The 15,028-nt window shown below is 59.6% G+C and overlaps 1 protein-coding gene across 2 annotated transcripts; it reads left to right on the top strand.

Moving 5' to 3' along the window:
• Window positions 1-415: 415 nt before the first annotated feature.
• LOC112543921 (uncharacterized) lies at window positions 416-14,984 on the top strand. 2 transcript variants are annotated; one of them, XM_075915034.2, is made up of 7 exons: window positions 416-571; window positions 1,078-1,428; window positions 11,925-12,131; window positions 12,781-12,972; window positions 13,149-13,364; window positions 13,783-13,974; window positions 14,444-14,984. In XM_075915034.2, the coding sequence occupies exons 1-7, from the start codon at window positions 481-483 to the stop codon at window positions 14,977-14,979; spliced, it is 1,785 nt and encodes a 594-aa protein (XP_075771149.2). In that variant the 5' UTR covers window positions 416-480; the 3' UTR covers window positions 14,980-14,984. The 2 variants fall into 2 exon arrangements, with proteins under 2 accessions (XP_075771149.2, XP_075771151.2); XM_075915036.2 differs by lacking the exons at window positions 11,925-12,131; window positions 12,781-12,972; window positions 13,149-13,364; window positions 13,783-13,974; window positions 14,444-14,984 and adding exons at window positions 4,749-5,288; window positions 6,045-7,858.
• Window positions 14,985-15,028: the final 44 nt, after the last annotated feature.

Raw genomic sequence — 15,028 nt, 5'->3', positions numbered from 1 at the left:
GCCTGGACGGGACGGGGGCGGGGGGCTGGCCTACTCCTTTCTCATTGCCCCTGTAAAGACCGTGGTCTGGACAGATCAACCTAGGTGCAGGGAGTGTGGGGGGATGGATTTTGGTTTTCCCGAGGATGGGGAATACTCTGGAGGGGATAATCCTGTCCCCCCCCCCCCCCCCCCGAAGGAGCAGAGACTGGCAGGGCCCCTGCGTGGAGGCAGGCTAGCAGAGAACTCCCTGAGAGGCCGTATGGCTTGCCCCAAATCACCCCCCAAAACCCTGGTGGAGAATAGAACCCAGGCCACCTGGTTTCCAGCCCTCTCTAACCACTACACCCCGCTCCCCTCCCACATCTGGGGTGGAACCCAGGCGTCCTGGCTGCCAGCTTCTGCTTTGCAGCTTGGGGCCAGCACCCGAAGGGTTAACAGGAGCCCAGCCCAAGCAGGGAGGGAGGGGTGGGGCTAAGAACCTAGTTTCCAAAGGGCCCCATGGGAGAACTCCCTCCGGTTCAGGTTCAGCTGCTTGTGGCTGCAGCCTACGCTCCCAGGAGGGGCTCTTTCTTGCCTCTGGCTATGACAGGTGAGCTGGTGGGGGTGGGGGAGGTGATCCTGGGTGCCTAGGTTCTGTCCTAGATCTGGGAGGGGAGAGGGGGATAGTGGTTAGAGCAGGGGAGCTGGGAGCCAAGATGGCTGGGTTCTGCCCTGGATCTGGGAGGGGAGAGGGGACTAGTGGTTAGAGCAGGGAAGCTGGAAACTAGGATGCCTGGGATCTGTCCTGGAAGTCGGGGCAAGGGGGGCAGGGAACTAGGATGTCTAGGAAGGGAGTGGAGCCTAGTGGTTGGGAAGGGGCTGCCCCCTCCCAGCTGCCCACTGCCGACAAAAACTTTCGTCCTGATCTGCAGCGCCCTGTGTGCTGGGAATTTTTCTCCCTGTTTGGTACAGGGGCCCATCTACCCCGGTATCCCGGCTGTGTCCCTGCCCACCCTTCTGCTGTTCCGTAGCAGAGTCCCCTTGGTGGCCAGTGGAGGGACCTCCCAGCAGGTGCCCTGGGAGCCCCCCAGTCCCTACAGCTGTTTCTCTTTGCAGGGGAGGGCTTGGAGCTGGGCGCCCAGCTGGCCCTCAAGGGGGCCGTGCTGGAGCTGCTGGTGAGCCACCCAGGGGGCATCCCTCTGCGAAATTTCGGGGGCCTTTTCTACCAGCACCACAGCCGACGCCTGGATCTAGCCCGGCACGGGTACCTCTCGCTGCGCCACCTCCTGGGCGACATGAAGGAGCTGGTGACTCTGGACGAGGAGGGTGAGGAGACAAAGGCTCGGTGCCGGCACCTGGCCTGCAACCCGCTGCTGGAGGCCAAGCGCCCCAAGAGACGCCACCGGCCCCGCCGGAGCCGCAAAGAGGTGCCGCCCGAAGGACAGCCGTCAGAGGCTGCTAACACAGGTATGGTTGCAGGGTGTAGGGGGCTGCCCCTAGTGTGGGGAGATAGGAGGCTGCTCCCTGGTGGGGATGGGAAATGCATGGACCGCACTGCAGGTGCTGGCTACACTACCAGGCGCAACAGTGATTTGTCAGGACTGATCTGTATCAGGACTCCTTGGGCCTTCCCCTGGCTCTGGGAGCAGAGGGGAGGAGTTTAGTGGTTTTATTCCCGGTTTTGCCATCTACCTCAGGCAAATTCTCTCTCTCGCCCCCTCAAAAATCATAGAACACTAGAACGGGAAGGGATCTCAAGAGGTCAGCAAGTCCCATCTCCTGCCCTCACAGCAGGACCAAGCATCATCCAGACCAGCTCTGGCAGGTGTCTGTCCAACCTGCTCTTAAATATCTCCAGTGGTGAAGAACCCACAACCTCCCTAGGCAACTTATTCTAGTGTTTCACCACCCTGACAGGCAGGAAGTTTCTCCTAATGTCCAACCTCAACTTCCCTTGCTGCAGTTTAAGCCCCTTGCTTCTTGGCCTAGCCTCAGAGGCCAAGAATAATTTTTCTCCCTCCTCCTTGTGACACCCTTTTAGATACTTGAAATCCGCTCTCATGTCTCCTCTCCATCTTCTCTTTTCTAAACTAAGCCAAGCCCAGTTCTTTCAGTCGTCCCTCATGTTTACTTTTCTAGACCTTTAATTGTCTTTGTCGCTCTTCTCTGGACCCTCTCCAATTTCTCCACATCTCTTCTGAAGTGTGTGTGTGTGTGTGTGTGTGTGTGTGTGTGGGAGAGAGAGAGAGAGAGAGAGAGAGAGGGGCCTTATCAGCTCAAAGCAGAAGGGGAGAAGGACTCCGGGTGCCTTGTTTACAACACTCCTGTTAATGCAACCCAGAATGGGGTGTGTGGGTGTGTCTGCAACAGTGTCACACTGCTGACTCATACTTAGCTGGCTCGTGATCCACTGTGACCCCTAGATCCCTTTCTGCAGAGCTCCTTCCTTGACAGGCATTTCCCAATTTGTGTACATGTGACACAGATTGTTCCGCCCTACACGGGGCACTTTGTTAAATTTCAACCTATTGACCTCAGACCATTTCTCCAGCTTGTCCAGATCCGTTTGAATTAGGACCCCTCCTCCAAAGCACTTACAACCCCTCCCAGCCTGGTATCATCTGCAAACTTAATGAGCATCCTCTCTGTGCCACCATCTAAATCGCTGATGAAGATATTGAACAGAACTGGACCCTGCAGAACCCCACTTGTTAGCCCTTGCAGCATAAGAGCATAAGCATGACCAGACAGGGTCAGACCAAAGGTGCATCCAGCCCTGTACCCTGTCTGCCCACAGTGGCCAATGCCAGGTGTCGCAGAGGGAGTGAATCGAACAGGTAACGATCAAGTATCAGAGAGGTAGCCATGTTGGTCTGAATCTGCTTTCGTGGGCAAAGACCCATTTCGTCAGATGCATGCATCTGACAAAGTGGGTCTTTGCCCACGAAAGCTTATGCTCCAACACTTCAGTTAGTCTATAAGGTGCCACAGGACTCCTCGCAGGTCATAATCAAGCGATCTCTCTCCTGCCATCCATCTCCAGCCTTTGACAAACAGCGGCTAGGAACACCACTCCTTACCCATACTGGCTACTAGCCATCTATGGACTTAATCTCCATGAATTTATCTCGTTCTCTTTTAATCCCTGTTATAGGCCTAGCCTTCACAGCCTCCTCAGGCAAGGAGTTCCACAGGTTGACAATGAGCTGCGTGAAGAAGAACTTGCTTTTATTTGTTTTAAACCTGCTGCCCATTAGTTTCATTCGGTGGCCCCTAGTTCTTATATTATGGGAACAAGTAAATCTTTTTTCCTTATTCACTTTCGCCATGACACTCATGATTGTATAGACCTCTATCCTATCCCCCCTTAGGGTGTGGACATTAAAGAGACAGGGACTTTTCAGCGTGGAAAAGAGGAGACTGGGGGTGTGTCTAGACTACATGCCTCCTTCGACGGAGGCATGTAGATTAGCCAGATCGGAAGAGGGAAATGAAGCCGCGATTAAAATAATCGCGGCTTCATTTAAATTTAAATAGCTGCCCCGATCTGCCGATCAGCTGTTTGTCGGCAGATCGGGGCAGTCTGGACGCGATGCGCCGACAAAGAAGCCTTTCTTCATCGGCACAGGTAAACCTGGTTTCACGAGGCTTACCTGTGCCGATGAAGAAAGGCTTCTTTGTCGGCGCATCGCGTCCAGACTGCCCCGATCTGCCGACAAACAGCTGATCGGCAGATCGGGGCAGCCATTTAAATTTAAATGAAGCCGCGATTATTTTAATCGCGGCTTCATTTCCCTCTTCCGATCTGGCTAATCTACATGCCTCCGTCGAAGGAGGCATGTAGTCTAGACACACCCCCAGTCTCCTCTTTTCCACGCTGAAAAGTCCCTGTCTCTTTAATGTCTCCTCATATGGGATCCGTCCCAAACCCCTCATCATTTTAGTTGCCCTTCTCTGAGCCTTTTCTAATGCCAGTATATCTGGCATGACTGGGAACCGTTAATAACTACTCTCTGAGAACGGTTATCCAGCCAGCTGCGCACCTACCTTAGAGTAGCCCCATCTCAGTTTCATTTCCCTAGTTTGTTGATAAGAAGGAGGGCGGCTGTATCAAATGCCTTACTAAAGTCTAGGTATACCATGTCCACCGCTTCCCCCTTATCTGCGAGGCTTGTTATCTTATCAAAGAAAGCTCTCAGGCTGGTTTGCCATGATTTGCTCTTTACACATCCATGCCAGTTGTTATTTTATCGCCATAAAAAACTAACTCTCACCTACAGATGGTGACGCTTAATCACAGCTCTGGCTTTGATGCCCTTTGGCTGTGGGGGGCAGAGTCTAGCCTTGAGGATGCAGCTGCCTCTGGGGTGGGGCACGTTAGCTGGCTGAAACCAGGCAAACCATGCCTCTGCTGTGGGGCAGGAGAAACCAGGGCCGGGGAGGAACCCTAAATGACGAACGGGCTTTGTGTAAACAGGCCTGGCCCAGAGGGCCAGAAATGGGAGGCAGGAAACTCCCCTCCCTGAGGGATCACTGCCTTCGGTGCGGACGCCAAGGAGCAGGTGGGCCTGGTGGGAGCTCGAGGCTGGTGGAGAACCAAACGCTCTTCCCCACCCCTGGGCCTTGATTCTTTTCCAGCGTCCCCAGGGATGGGGTTGAAAGATGCAGGCTCGGGTCACTTCGGGGGAGCTCTGTGTGAGTGGAAAATCCGCCCCAGCATGTTTCTCTGGTCAGGTGCCTCGTGGGATGGTGTCTCACCAGGCCTCTCTTCTCGCCTCTCCCTCCAGCTCCCAGGCTGTGGAATTCCTGCCACCACCTGGCCACGGCTGCTCCTGCGAGCCACCCACCGGCCGCCACTGTCCCCGAGCACCATGCCAGCACCCCCCTGCCCCGAGCCACCTCTCTGAGCCATTTCCCTAACTTCCCCCTTCCCGGGGCCACCCACGATCAACTGCCCCTGCTGACCCACTCCAGCCAGCCCCTGTGGGGCGCCTACCAGGAGGCTCATCGGAGTAGCCCCGCACTGGCTCCCAGCTGGCTGTCCCCCACGGCCAGTCCCCCGCTGGGCTCGCCCACGGCCAAGCGGGCCGAGCTGGAACGGAACGTGGCCCAGGTCCTGCAGGGCTACCCCGAGGGCATCTCCCTCTTCCACTTCCGCCAGGCCTATGGGGCCACCTACAGCCACCCCTTCCCCCTGGATGGCACGGCCTCGGTGAAGGAGCAGCTGGCGGCCATGCCGGGGACCGTGAGGGTGGAGGGCTGGGGGGTACAGACGATGCTCTACCCCGCCTGCCCCCAAGAGCTGCCCGGCTCCAGCAAGGAGACTGGTACGTGCTGGGTGATGAGGTGGGGGGCAGGGAGGCGGCAGGGGGGCAGAAGGATCCTTGAGGGGATTGAACCTGGGGAGCAGAGAGCGGGCACCTCTGCAGCTTGGGTCAGGAGGCCGGGGAGGAGTCATCGACTACTTGAGCAGTATTGAGCTAGGCAGGGCCAGGCTGGGTCACTGCTGGGGGTACTAGCGGGTGGGGCAGGGACCAGCAGGGGGCGCTGGGCTCAAGGGGCCGGGGCAGGAGCCAGGGGGTGCTGGGTTGCAGGGAGCAGAGTGGAGGCCCGGCAGGGGGGTTATGGGCTGCAGGGAGCAGGGCAGGGGCCCAGCAGGGGGTGCTGGGCTGCAAGGAGAGGGGTGGGGGCCCAGCAGGGGGTGCTGGGCTGCAGGGAGTTGGGGGGAGGAGCCGGCAGGAGGGTTCTGGGCTGCAGGGAGCGGAGCAGAGGCCAGGGGGCGCTAGGTTGCAGGGAGCAGGGCAGGAGCCCAGCAGGGGGCACTGAGCTGCAGGGAGCGGGGCGGGGGTCCAGCAGGGGGTACTGGGCTGCAGGGAACTGGGGGGGGAGCCGACAGAGGGAATCTGGGCTGCAGGGAGCGGGGCGGGGGTCCAGCAGGGGGTTCTGGGCTGCAGGGGTAAAGCAGGGGCCCTGCAGGGGGCGCTGGGCTGCAGGGTGTGGGGCAGGATGGGGCTCAGGATGGGGCACTAAGCTCTAAGGAGCTTTCCACTGACTGAGCGAATTCCCTTCTCTTTTCTCCCTAGCTCCCTCCCCATCTCGGCCAGAGGCAGCCTCCCCTGCTGCCGTCTGTATTTCTCCTTCCATCTCTGCCAGCCCCACAGAGGCCGCCCCAGCTCCGGAAGGCTCCAAGCCACCCCCTGTTCCTCGTCGCCCTCCCCCAGATCCCAGGGGGGCACCGGGGCCCCCAGCTGAGCTCCTTCTCTCCCCCACTGCTTCTGCAGCAGCCCGGCCCCCAGAGACGGGACTGGAGCATCAGGCCGTGGGACACATCCCCGAGGAGACTGTTGTCATGGAGGGCGTTGCCGCGGCGACACCCACAGCTGGAGCTGTGCCATATGAACTGGTAGCAGAGCTCCCCTTGCCGCTGGCTCGGGCGCCGTCTGCGTCCCCGTCCCCTGCGGGGCCCCCCTGCGCCCCCATCCCACCGCTGCGCCTGGGCCACGTGGCTGTTTCAGATACCGGCCTTAACTCTGCCACCAGCCCTCCCAGCCCAGAGCCATCCTTGCCAGACCCTGCATCTGTTCTCCGGCCCCCCCAACCCCTGACAACCGTGGTCTCCCCTGGGCCAGCATGGCCCCCCATGCATGGTGTCTCTGGTGCCGTGCCTTTCCTCAGGGAGAGACCACCCTTTAGACCCACGTCTCTGGCTTTGCCCAGCTTGGCAACTCCCTACAAACAGTGGGAAGCTGGGGGGGCACCAGAGGGAGCAATCCAGCCAGAGCCCCCTCTGCTCCCAATTCCCCCTCCCCAAACCTCATTTATGTGGAGTAAGAGGAAGCCGTCCAAGCACAAAGCTGACCCCTGTGTCCTTCTGTGAGCCAGGCTGGGGGAGTTGGCAGTATCTGTGTGAAACTGGGAGGGAGATGGGGGGGTAATGCAAGGGGCAAGGTAGGTCAGGTTGAATAAGTGGGGGGATTGTAGAAAAGGTGCCTTTCCCGCCCCTTCCCCCCTTCCCCCAGGTCTGAAATGCTTCTCTTACTTGAGGAGAGGAAGCTAGATTCTGCCCCGGCTCCCACGTCTTCAGCTGAGAACAGATGTGGGGCAAGCCCCACAGGGCATGCCAGGAAGGGGGCAAGGGGCCAGGTATCAGTATGGGCTTGGATGGAGTCTTCCGGGGGGGGGGGGGGCTGGAAGTGCCTGGATTGTCAGAGCCCCCTAGAAGGAAGGCAGCCAGTTCCCACCTGGAGACACAAGCAGATTTGCTAGAGCAAATGGAACAATTTACTCTTTCCTTTAAAGCTGGGATTGATCTGGGATTCGGCCCTCGCGGTGGCTCTAGAACCCGCCCTTTTCTAGTAGGAACTGCGGTGGTAGCCGAGGTAGGAGATCCAGGAATGAATTGTTGAATCTAGAACTCACTTGGTGTAGAAAGGGGCTTTAGGGCCTGCTGTTCCTCTTGGTGAGGGAGCGTGGGAATCTAGAACCAGCCAGATTCTGGTAGGCAGCATCTGGAACAGTCTCAATTTGGTCCGGCCACCATGGGATCTAGAGCCAGTTCTGCAATGATACATCTAGAACCCACTCAATTACGCAGAGGCCTGAGGAATGTAGCACCCGTTTTGGTGGGGAATCTAGAACATGCTCCCTCTGGTTCTGGTCTTGGAAATCTAGAACTCACTCCATTTTCTGGGGATCTAACCCCCAGTCCATTCTGGGGGCACACTCCCACCCAGTGTTATGTGGGGCTGGTTGGAGAGGGGCTGAGCCACATCATGGCTCTGAGGAAAAGGGAAATGTTATTTACATATTTATTTTTTGCACTCCTCGGCAGACTCTTGTCTTGTGTTTTATTTAATGAATCTTCAGCTGTTCTCCTAATAAAACTTGCGGCATGAACGATCCACTCCCTTCTGCAGTATTTTTCTCACCGTGGCGGGGAAAATCCGTGATGTAATGGAGAAATCAACTCTTAAAGGTGCTAGAGCAGAGAGGCCCTTGACTTGCAGAACCTAGAACCAAGCAAGGCAAAGTCACCACTGGAGGTTCTTTCACATAATGCACTTGGGGAGCGGGTGCTGCAGGGAAATGGCCAGGCTGGCTCAGTGCCACGTTCCCCTTGGGCACCTTCTCCAACTAAGGTGAAGCCAGCTGCTTCAGTGACAGGGGACAGCCAAATGGTGGCAGCGGTGGGATCATCCATCAAGCTTACTCTCAGCCTGGCTCCAAAAAACCCCTGTACCCCCGTCAGGGTGCAAGCCCCCACCGTGCCTCAGTGCCCCCTGACTGCCCTCATCTAGCCCCTCTCAGGGCAAGTTACAGTCTGTATGGGTTGCTCATCATTGGCATTTGTCTCAACAGCTCTGCATACCTAGTCGGCCTCATGATCCACCTGCAGACCAGGGGCTTTGTCTCCAGCCCCTAGCCAAGGGGAGTCTTGGCTGGCTATCCCCAGCTTGTTTCCCTCCAAGGAGCTCCTGCTTCCTCTGCAGTCAGCCCTCTACTGGCTCTCCCTAAGCAGACCTGCTTCTCCATTTATAGCTGTCAGCTGGGCTCTCACTCGCCCTAATAGCTTCAGCTGGCCCCTCCAGGCAAATAGTGCTTCAGAGAATAGCTACCAGCTGGGCTCTCCCTAGCCCAAACAGCCTCAGCTGGCCTCTCTGTTCCTAGCCCTGGCTCGGGACTTGAGTCCTAGTCTAAAAGGGCCAGTGCAGGGCAGGTGCCCTGTCACACCCCCATATTCCTCAGTCATCTGTATATAATTGTGATGTGTATCAAGCCTGCTGTGTGAGGTATGCGAGAAAAGGTTATCACTGGCTGAAAGCAGCGTTCCCTGTATCCTGAGTGACCGAGAGATTCCAATGCTGCCCATCTGATTAGCAGAGCACCCACAGTTCGGAGAGATGTTTCTACTAGTGGTGCACATTTCTTGGTGCACATAAAAATTTATTCCATGCATGGATGGGGAAAAATCTGCACACAGATGGAAAAGATTAGAGGGGGATGTTGGCTGAAAGTCCCTATTCCATCTAAAGAGGCCTGGCTTCCGTGCATATGAAGTTATGAAAGCGGGTGGTAGGGTTGATGCTAAGTTGCTGTAGATATTAACTCCCCACAGGCAACATAGCCAACCCCCGGGCAGGCTGTCAAACCATTGTCCAGCAAAGGAGGCACAATTCAAGGACTCACCTGCATAAGGCCAGACCTGCCTGGCCTGGGGGGACTCAGCAATGTTACATTTAAGAACCTTAAGGAGGGTGAAAGGAAGGGGGTGCATGCTGGTGCGGGGAATCGGCCCCTATCCAGCCGGGCTCCAGCCTCACAGGAGACCCCGCAGCCTGCTCCCTATTTGCTGCAGGAGGGGCTGGCGGGGATCCTGGCCCCCGACCCCGCTCCTGTGTGGTGGGGGTAGGAAAGGAGCCTGGTTCCAGCTAGGTAAGTTAACCCAGCCCCTCCCACTCAGACTCCCCCCAACACACCCCAACCCTGACTCCTGCACCCCCCCTGTCTCCAGACCTCTGCTCTGCCTCCTGCACCCCCGCACTCCAACCCCCTGCTCCGAGCCCCTCAAACATCCCAACTTTGCCTCCCGCACCCCCCATGTCTCCAGACCTCTGCCCCCCCCAAAAGCATTTCAACACCACTGCTGCTTTGGGTTTGAAACAGGACACAGACTCCTCCTCTGCCCCCTCCAAAATCAAAAGTAGCATTTTGGCTTGGGGTTGGGCTGTTGTGTGTGTGTGTGTTACGCGGCGCATGAGAGACAGAGACTTTCCTCTGCCCAGTGTTCAGTTTGACACCTTCCCTATTGTGTTGGAGTCACTGTTCCACACGAGTGTAGTATTTCCTAGTGGTTAGAGCATGAGCTCTCTCTCTCTCTCTCTCTCTCTCTCTCTCTCTCTAGCATTGGCCTGCTGGTAGACCCTGAGCAAGTTGCTCCCCAGTCGTCATCGTCCCCCCACTGCCTCCCGTGCCTCAGTTTCCCCATCTGGAAAAGCGCAGAATTAAAGCTAGGGGTTGCGGTCACCTTCTCCGTCCCACTCAGAATATTGTGAATACCTCCCCCCCTCCCCCAAAGGCTTCATTCACACCAGGTTATGGGTGCCTCATACCTTGCAGAACATGTCTCCCTAAACTCTGTGCCGGGGGCACTGGAAATTAAAGTCCATGCACCTCCTGTTACTTTCTCATTTCCCTTCCAGAAATGCCCCCAGCTGGCCCAGGACCCACAGAGCCTCAATGGGGCGCGAGATCTGTCCTTCCCCCCTCCTCCCCATATTTGGATTGTTCTGTGCCTCCCTGCTCTGCCCACTACACCTCCTTTCCAAGCTCCCTCTCCCCGCCCCCCGCCAGCCTCTGAGCCCAGACTGTACGACTGGCCTGGGTACTCCTGGGGCCAGGCGTCCTTTACGGTCTTAACTCTGCCCACAGCACCCAGAAGACAGCCCTCCTTTACCCTCGCACCACTAGGACTGTGGGCCCCTGCAACATCCCCCAGGCTCCTACATCTGTCACCCCTCCCCCACATAGCTGCTTCTCTGGGAGCACAGAGTCCCCAGTGCCCCTTGATACCCTCATATTCCCCCTCAGTTCCCCCCACATTCCCCTCAAAGGACCCCTGTCAAGGAGGCTAACACTCTTCTCATTGCCCCCCCCACGCCCTCTCTGACCCCCAAGTGTCCCCACTGAGAGACCCTTCCCCCACACAAGAGGCCTGTAAACCCCCCACTGAGGGATCCCCCCTGCAAATGCCCCTCCACATCTTAAATGTATCCTCCCCTCCCCATAAGTGGCCCCTCCCTCACTCAAGGCCTAGAAAACAGGGCAGGCCTAGATCTCCCAGAGGGCAACAGGGGATTGGCTCTGAACTCCAGCCAATGGCAAGACCCCAGTCCCCAGGGTCAGTGACCAGAGGGTGACCTCTGATTGGCTCCCTCAGGTCCCGCCCCATAAGGGACTAAGGTATAAAGGGAACCAGAGAGCGGCCTGGTTCTTTTCCAGTTTTGGTAGCAGTTTGGGGTCTTCTGTGGTGGGGCTCTTCCCAAAGGAAGCCAGGAGTCCTGGGTTGTACCCTGGCTTTGGGGGGGTAACTAGGGGGGCTGGGAGCCAGGCGTCCTGGGTTGTACCCTGGCTTTGGGGGGTAACTTGGGGGGCTGGGAGCCAGGAGTCCTGGGTTGTACCCTGGCTTTGGGGGGGGTAACTTGGGGGGCTGGGAGCCAGGAGTCCTGGGTTGTACCCTGGCTTTGGGGGGTAACTTGAGGGGCTGGGAGCCAGGACTCCTGGGTTGTACCCTGGCTTTGGGGGGTAACTGGGGGGGCTGGGAGCCAGGACTCCTGGGTTGTACCCTGGCTTTGGGGGGTTACTGGGGGGGCTGGGAGCCAGGACTCCTGGGTTGTACCCTGGCTTTGGGGGGTAACTGGGGGGGCTGGGAGCCAGGACTCCTGGGTTGTACCCTGGCTTTGGGGGGTAACTGGGGGGGCTGGGAGCCAGGACTCCTGGGTTGTACCCTGGCTTTGGGGGGTAACTGGGGGGGCTGGGAGCCAGGACTCCTGGGTTGTACCCTGGCTTTGGGGGGTAACTGGGGGGGCTGGGAGCCAGGACTCCTGGGTTGTACCATGGCTTTGGGGGGGGGTATCTTGGGGGACTGGGAGCCAGGAGTCCTGGGTTGTACCCTGGCTTTGGGGGGGTATCTTGGGGGACTGGGAGCCAGGAGTCCTGGGTTGTACCCTGGCTTTGGGGGGGTATCTTGGGGGGCTGGGAGCCAGGACTCCTGGGTTGTACCCTGGCTTTGGGGGGGTTACTGGGGGGGCTGGGAGCCAGGACTCCTGGGTTGTACTGGCTTTGGGGGATTACTGGGGGGGCTGGGAGCCAGGACTCCTGGGTTGTACCCTGGCTTTGGGGGGGTAACTTGGGGGGCTGGGAGCCAGGATGCCTGGGTTCTGGCTCATGAGGTCCTTCCCTCCCAGGTGAGCTGCGCCCAGGCTGGCCCAGGCCCCCGCGGTGCACCATGGAGCCCTGGCTGGAGGTGGTGGTGGTGGCCGCCGATTCCCCAGGGCTGGACTCTGACAGCGACATGCCAGACAAGGAAGGGGGAGCCCCTGCTAGAAAGAGACCTCGCCTCTCCCCACCCCCGACAGACACCCCCATGGAGTGGGAGTCCTTGGAGCCAGCTGGTAGGGCTGCTGGGGGGGGGGGGGGGGACCACCCTTCTGGGCTGCTGCTATGGGGGGAGGCAAAGAGGGGGGTTGGGATGGAGAAGCAAAGAGGGGGTGGAGGGTTTTTGTGGGACTGGGGTGGAGCATTGGGATGGGGGGGAGGCTGCTGTCTGATCTCTGTCCCTTCCAGGTGTAGCAAACTGTCCATCTGTCTTGCCCCCTCCCCCCTCAGGCCACCAGCCACTGGGGCGCGGCACAGGGAGAGGCTGTGTGGTGGGTGTCGGGGAGGGGGCAGTGCCAGCAGGACTCCTGGGTTCTCTCCCCAGCTCTGGGAGGGAAGTGGGGTGCAGTGGTTAGAGCAGGGTGGGGCTGGGAGCCAGGACTCCTGGGTTCTCTCCCTGGAGCTGGGAGGGAAGTGGGGTCTGGTGGGTTAGAGTTGGGGGGGAGGGGTGATAAGGGGAGACCTTTTTCCTTCCAAGGAGCATTGGAGAGTCTGCCTGCTAGGCAGGCTGCTGGGTGGGGGTGGCACCAGCTTCTCAGCCTTGATCTGTTCCCCAGGGTGGGGGGAGAGGTCTTGAACCCGGCCCTGGGGCTGCTTTCTCTCTCACCCGTGCCTGTGGTTTTCACTTGGATTTAGATTCTCTCCCCTCCCCCTGCCCCATTGCAGAATTGGCAGCTGGATCCGCACCAGCTCTGGGGGGCCCCCGCAGGCGGGCCCCCCCCGGCAGTCAGTCGCAGCCTGGCCCATGCTCGGACCCTGGGCCTTCTGCCTCCTGTGGCCCCGGAAGAGAGAACCCGACGCGCCAGCGGCCAAAGAAACGTGCTCGCTCCAAGAGACGGAAATCCATGGGGAACCCAGGTGGTTAAAATGGAGAGATGGGGGTCAGGGTTCCTGGTTCTGTTCCTGGCTCTGGGAAGGGAGTGGGGTCTAGTGGTTAGAGCAGGGAGACACTGCGAGCCAGGACTCCTGGGTTCTCTCCATGGCTGTGGGAGGGGTGTGACGTCCCACCCAACCTGTCTGTCTGTCCGTCCCAGGCTTGGCAGCCATCGGCCCCCTGGTGCGGGGCATCCTGTCGGCGTTCGCCTCCGGCTTGAGGCTGGCGAAGCTGCTGGAGATCCTGAGGAGCCAGCATGGGGTGGACGTGGAGGTGCTGAGCAGACTGGACGTGCTGGGGCTGCTGGCCCAGGTGCCCGGGCTGCAGGTCTGCACCCCGGAGAGAGGCCCCCACTGCCGTATCCTGCTGGAGAGAGGTAGGGAGGAGCGGGGGCTCCCAACCTCCCCTTCCCCGGGAATTGCCCCCTCCGGCTTCCCTGACGGACACTGGCAACCCCATCGCTACCGTCCCTGCGGCCCCCTGCGGCCGCGGCCCCATCCCTGCCCTCGGCTCGGAGTCTGCCCAGAGCCTGAGGCCGGGAGAGCGACTCCTGCGCAGCAGCTCTGCCCCCTTGGGGGCTCGGGCTCCCGGCTCGCTCAGGCCGGCGTCTGTCGCGGGCTGGTGGCGGCCGGAGCGGCGAGAGACTACGCCTTTCCTCCCAGGAGTGCCAGGGGTGCAGGGAGGGGGAAGGGAGGCGTCTCCTGGGTCTCGGACCCGCACCGCTGCTGCTTTCTATCGGGTCGGCGCCAGCAAGTTCCCGGGCTGCGGCTTCCTTCCCTTTCCTCCCTTTCTAGCGTTGGCCAATGAATCTGCACCCGCCCCAGAGGGCCCCCCTGGTCTGGCCCTCGGCAGCAGCCAGGCACAGCCGGCCCCACGCTCGGCTCCCGCATCCTCTGCCTCCTGTGGCCCCGGAAGAGGGGACCCGGCCCACCAGCAGCCGAAGAGGCCTGCTCGTTCGAAGAAAGCGAAATCCAAAGGGAACAGAGGTGGTTAAAGCAGAGAGATGGGAGCCAGGATGACTGGGTCCAATCCCGGGGAGTGAGGTCTAGTGGTTACAGCAGGGAGGGGCTGGGAGCCACGATGCCTGGGTTCTCTCCCTGGCTCTGGGAGGAGAGTGGGGTCTAGTGGTTAGAGCAGGGAGGGGACGGGGGCAGTGCTCCCTGTCAGCCGGGCTCCTGTACAGCGGCTGGAGAGATTCCAATGCCGCCCAGCTGATGAGCAGAGCACCCGCAAGTAGGTGTTTTGTTTCTACTGGTGGTGCACATCCACACAGGCCTTGGCACGCACATTTATTCCACACATGGATGGAAAAGATTAGAGAGAACATTGGCTGGGAGTTCTCGCCCCAGCTCTGGGAGGGGAGTGGGGCCTAGTGGGTAGAGCAGGGCTTCTGGGATCCGAGCTGGCTCCAAGCTCCCATGTGTCCCGCTTCTGAGCGCTTGTGTCTGTCCCCAGATGCGGCCGTCAGCCTCGCCCCCTTGCTGTGGGAACTCCTGCGCCCCTTCCCGCTGGGCCTGGGGCTGCCCAAGCTGCTGGAGGCCGTGTGGCGGGATCACCAACTGGACCTGCTGGCGCTGAGCCAGGAGGCAGGGTACGGGGACGTGCCGGGGCTGCTGGGGCAGGTGCCGGGGATCCGGCTACACCGGTCGAAGCACAGCAGGTGCACTGTGCACCTCGATGCAGGGGGACTGGGGGGTGTAGAGGGCTGCCCCTCTCCCTCCTCCACCAAGTCAGGGTGGGGGGTTGGTCCCCTCCCACCGGCTGTTTGCCTGGCTCCCAGCTCAGGCTCCCGGCAGGCCTCAGCTACGCCTGTCCCGTGTGTCCAAGCAGTTCGTTACGGCCTGTCCGAGGCGATCCCACCGGGCGATCACCTGGTTCCATCCGGCCTTGGACTTGGCAAATCCGGCGTCCCCTTTCCCCAGAGGCTGGGAGCGAAGCCGGCTGGGTTTTCATCAAAACAGTTTTCCCTCCCGCCTGTCCCCCAAATATAAACCTTTAGGGATACCCACACAGCCGCCTTCGACGTTGCTTTGAGGACGG

The sequence above is a fragment of the Pelodiscus sinensis genome, chromosome 18, assembly GCF_052426305.1.
Source record: "Pelodiscus sinensis isolate ZL-2025 chromosome 18, ASM5242630v1, whole genome shotgun sequence".
Lineage (NCBI taxonomy): Eukaryota > Metazoa > Chordata > Testudines > Trionychidae > Pelodiscus > Pelodiscus sinensis.
This window is presented reverse-complemented; position numbering and strand designations above follow the sequence as displayed.

What these genes read in the sequence shown, in the direction of transcription:
- LOC112543921 (XM_075915034.2), top strand. Translation starts at nt 481, where the DNA reads ATGGGAGAACTCCCTCCGGTTCAGGTTCAGCTGCTTGTGGCTGCAGCC. An exon ending in GAAATCCATGGGGAACCCAG is followed by an intron (nt 12,973 to 13,148) that starts GTGGTTAAAATG and finishes TGTCCGTCCCAG; the next exon opens with GCTTGGCAGCCATCGGCCCC. An exon ending in CCGTATCCTGCTGGAGAGAG is followed by an intron (nt 13,365 to 13,782) that starts GTAGGGAGGAGC and finishes CTCCCTTTCTAG; the next exon opens with CGTTGGCCAATGAATCTGCA.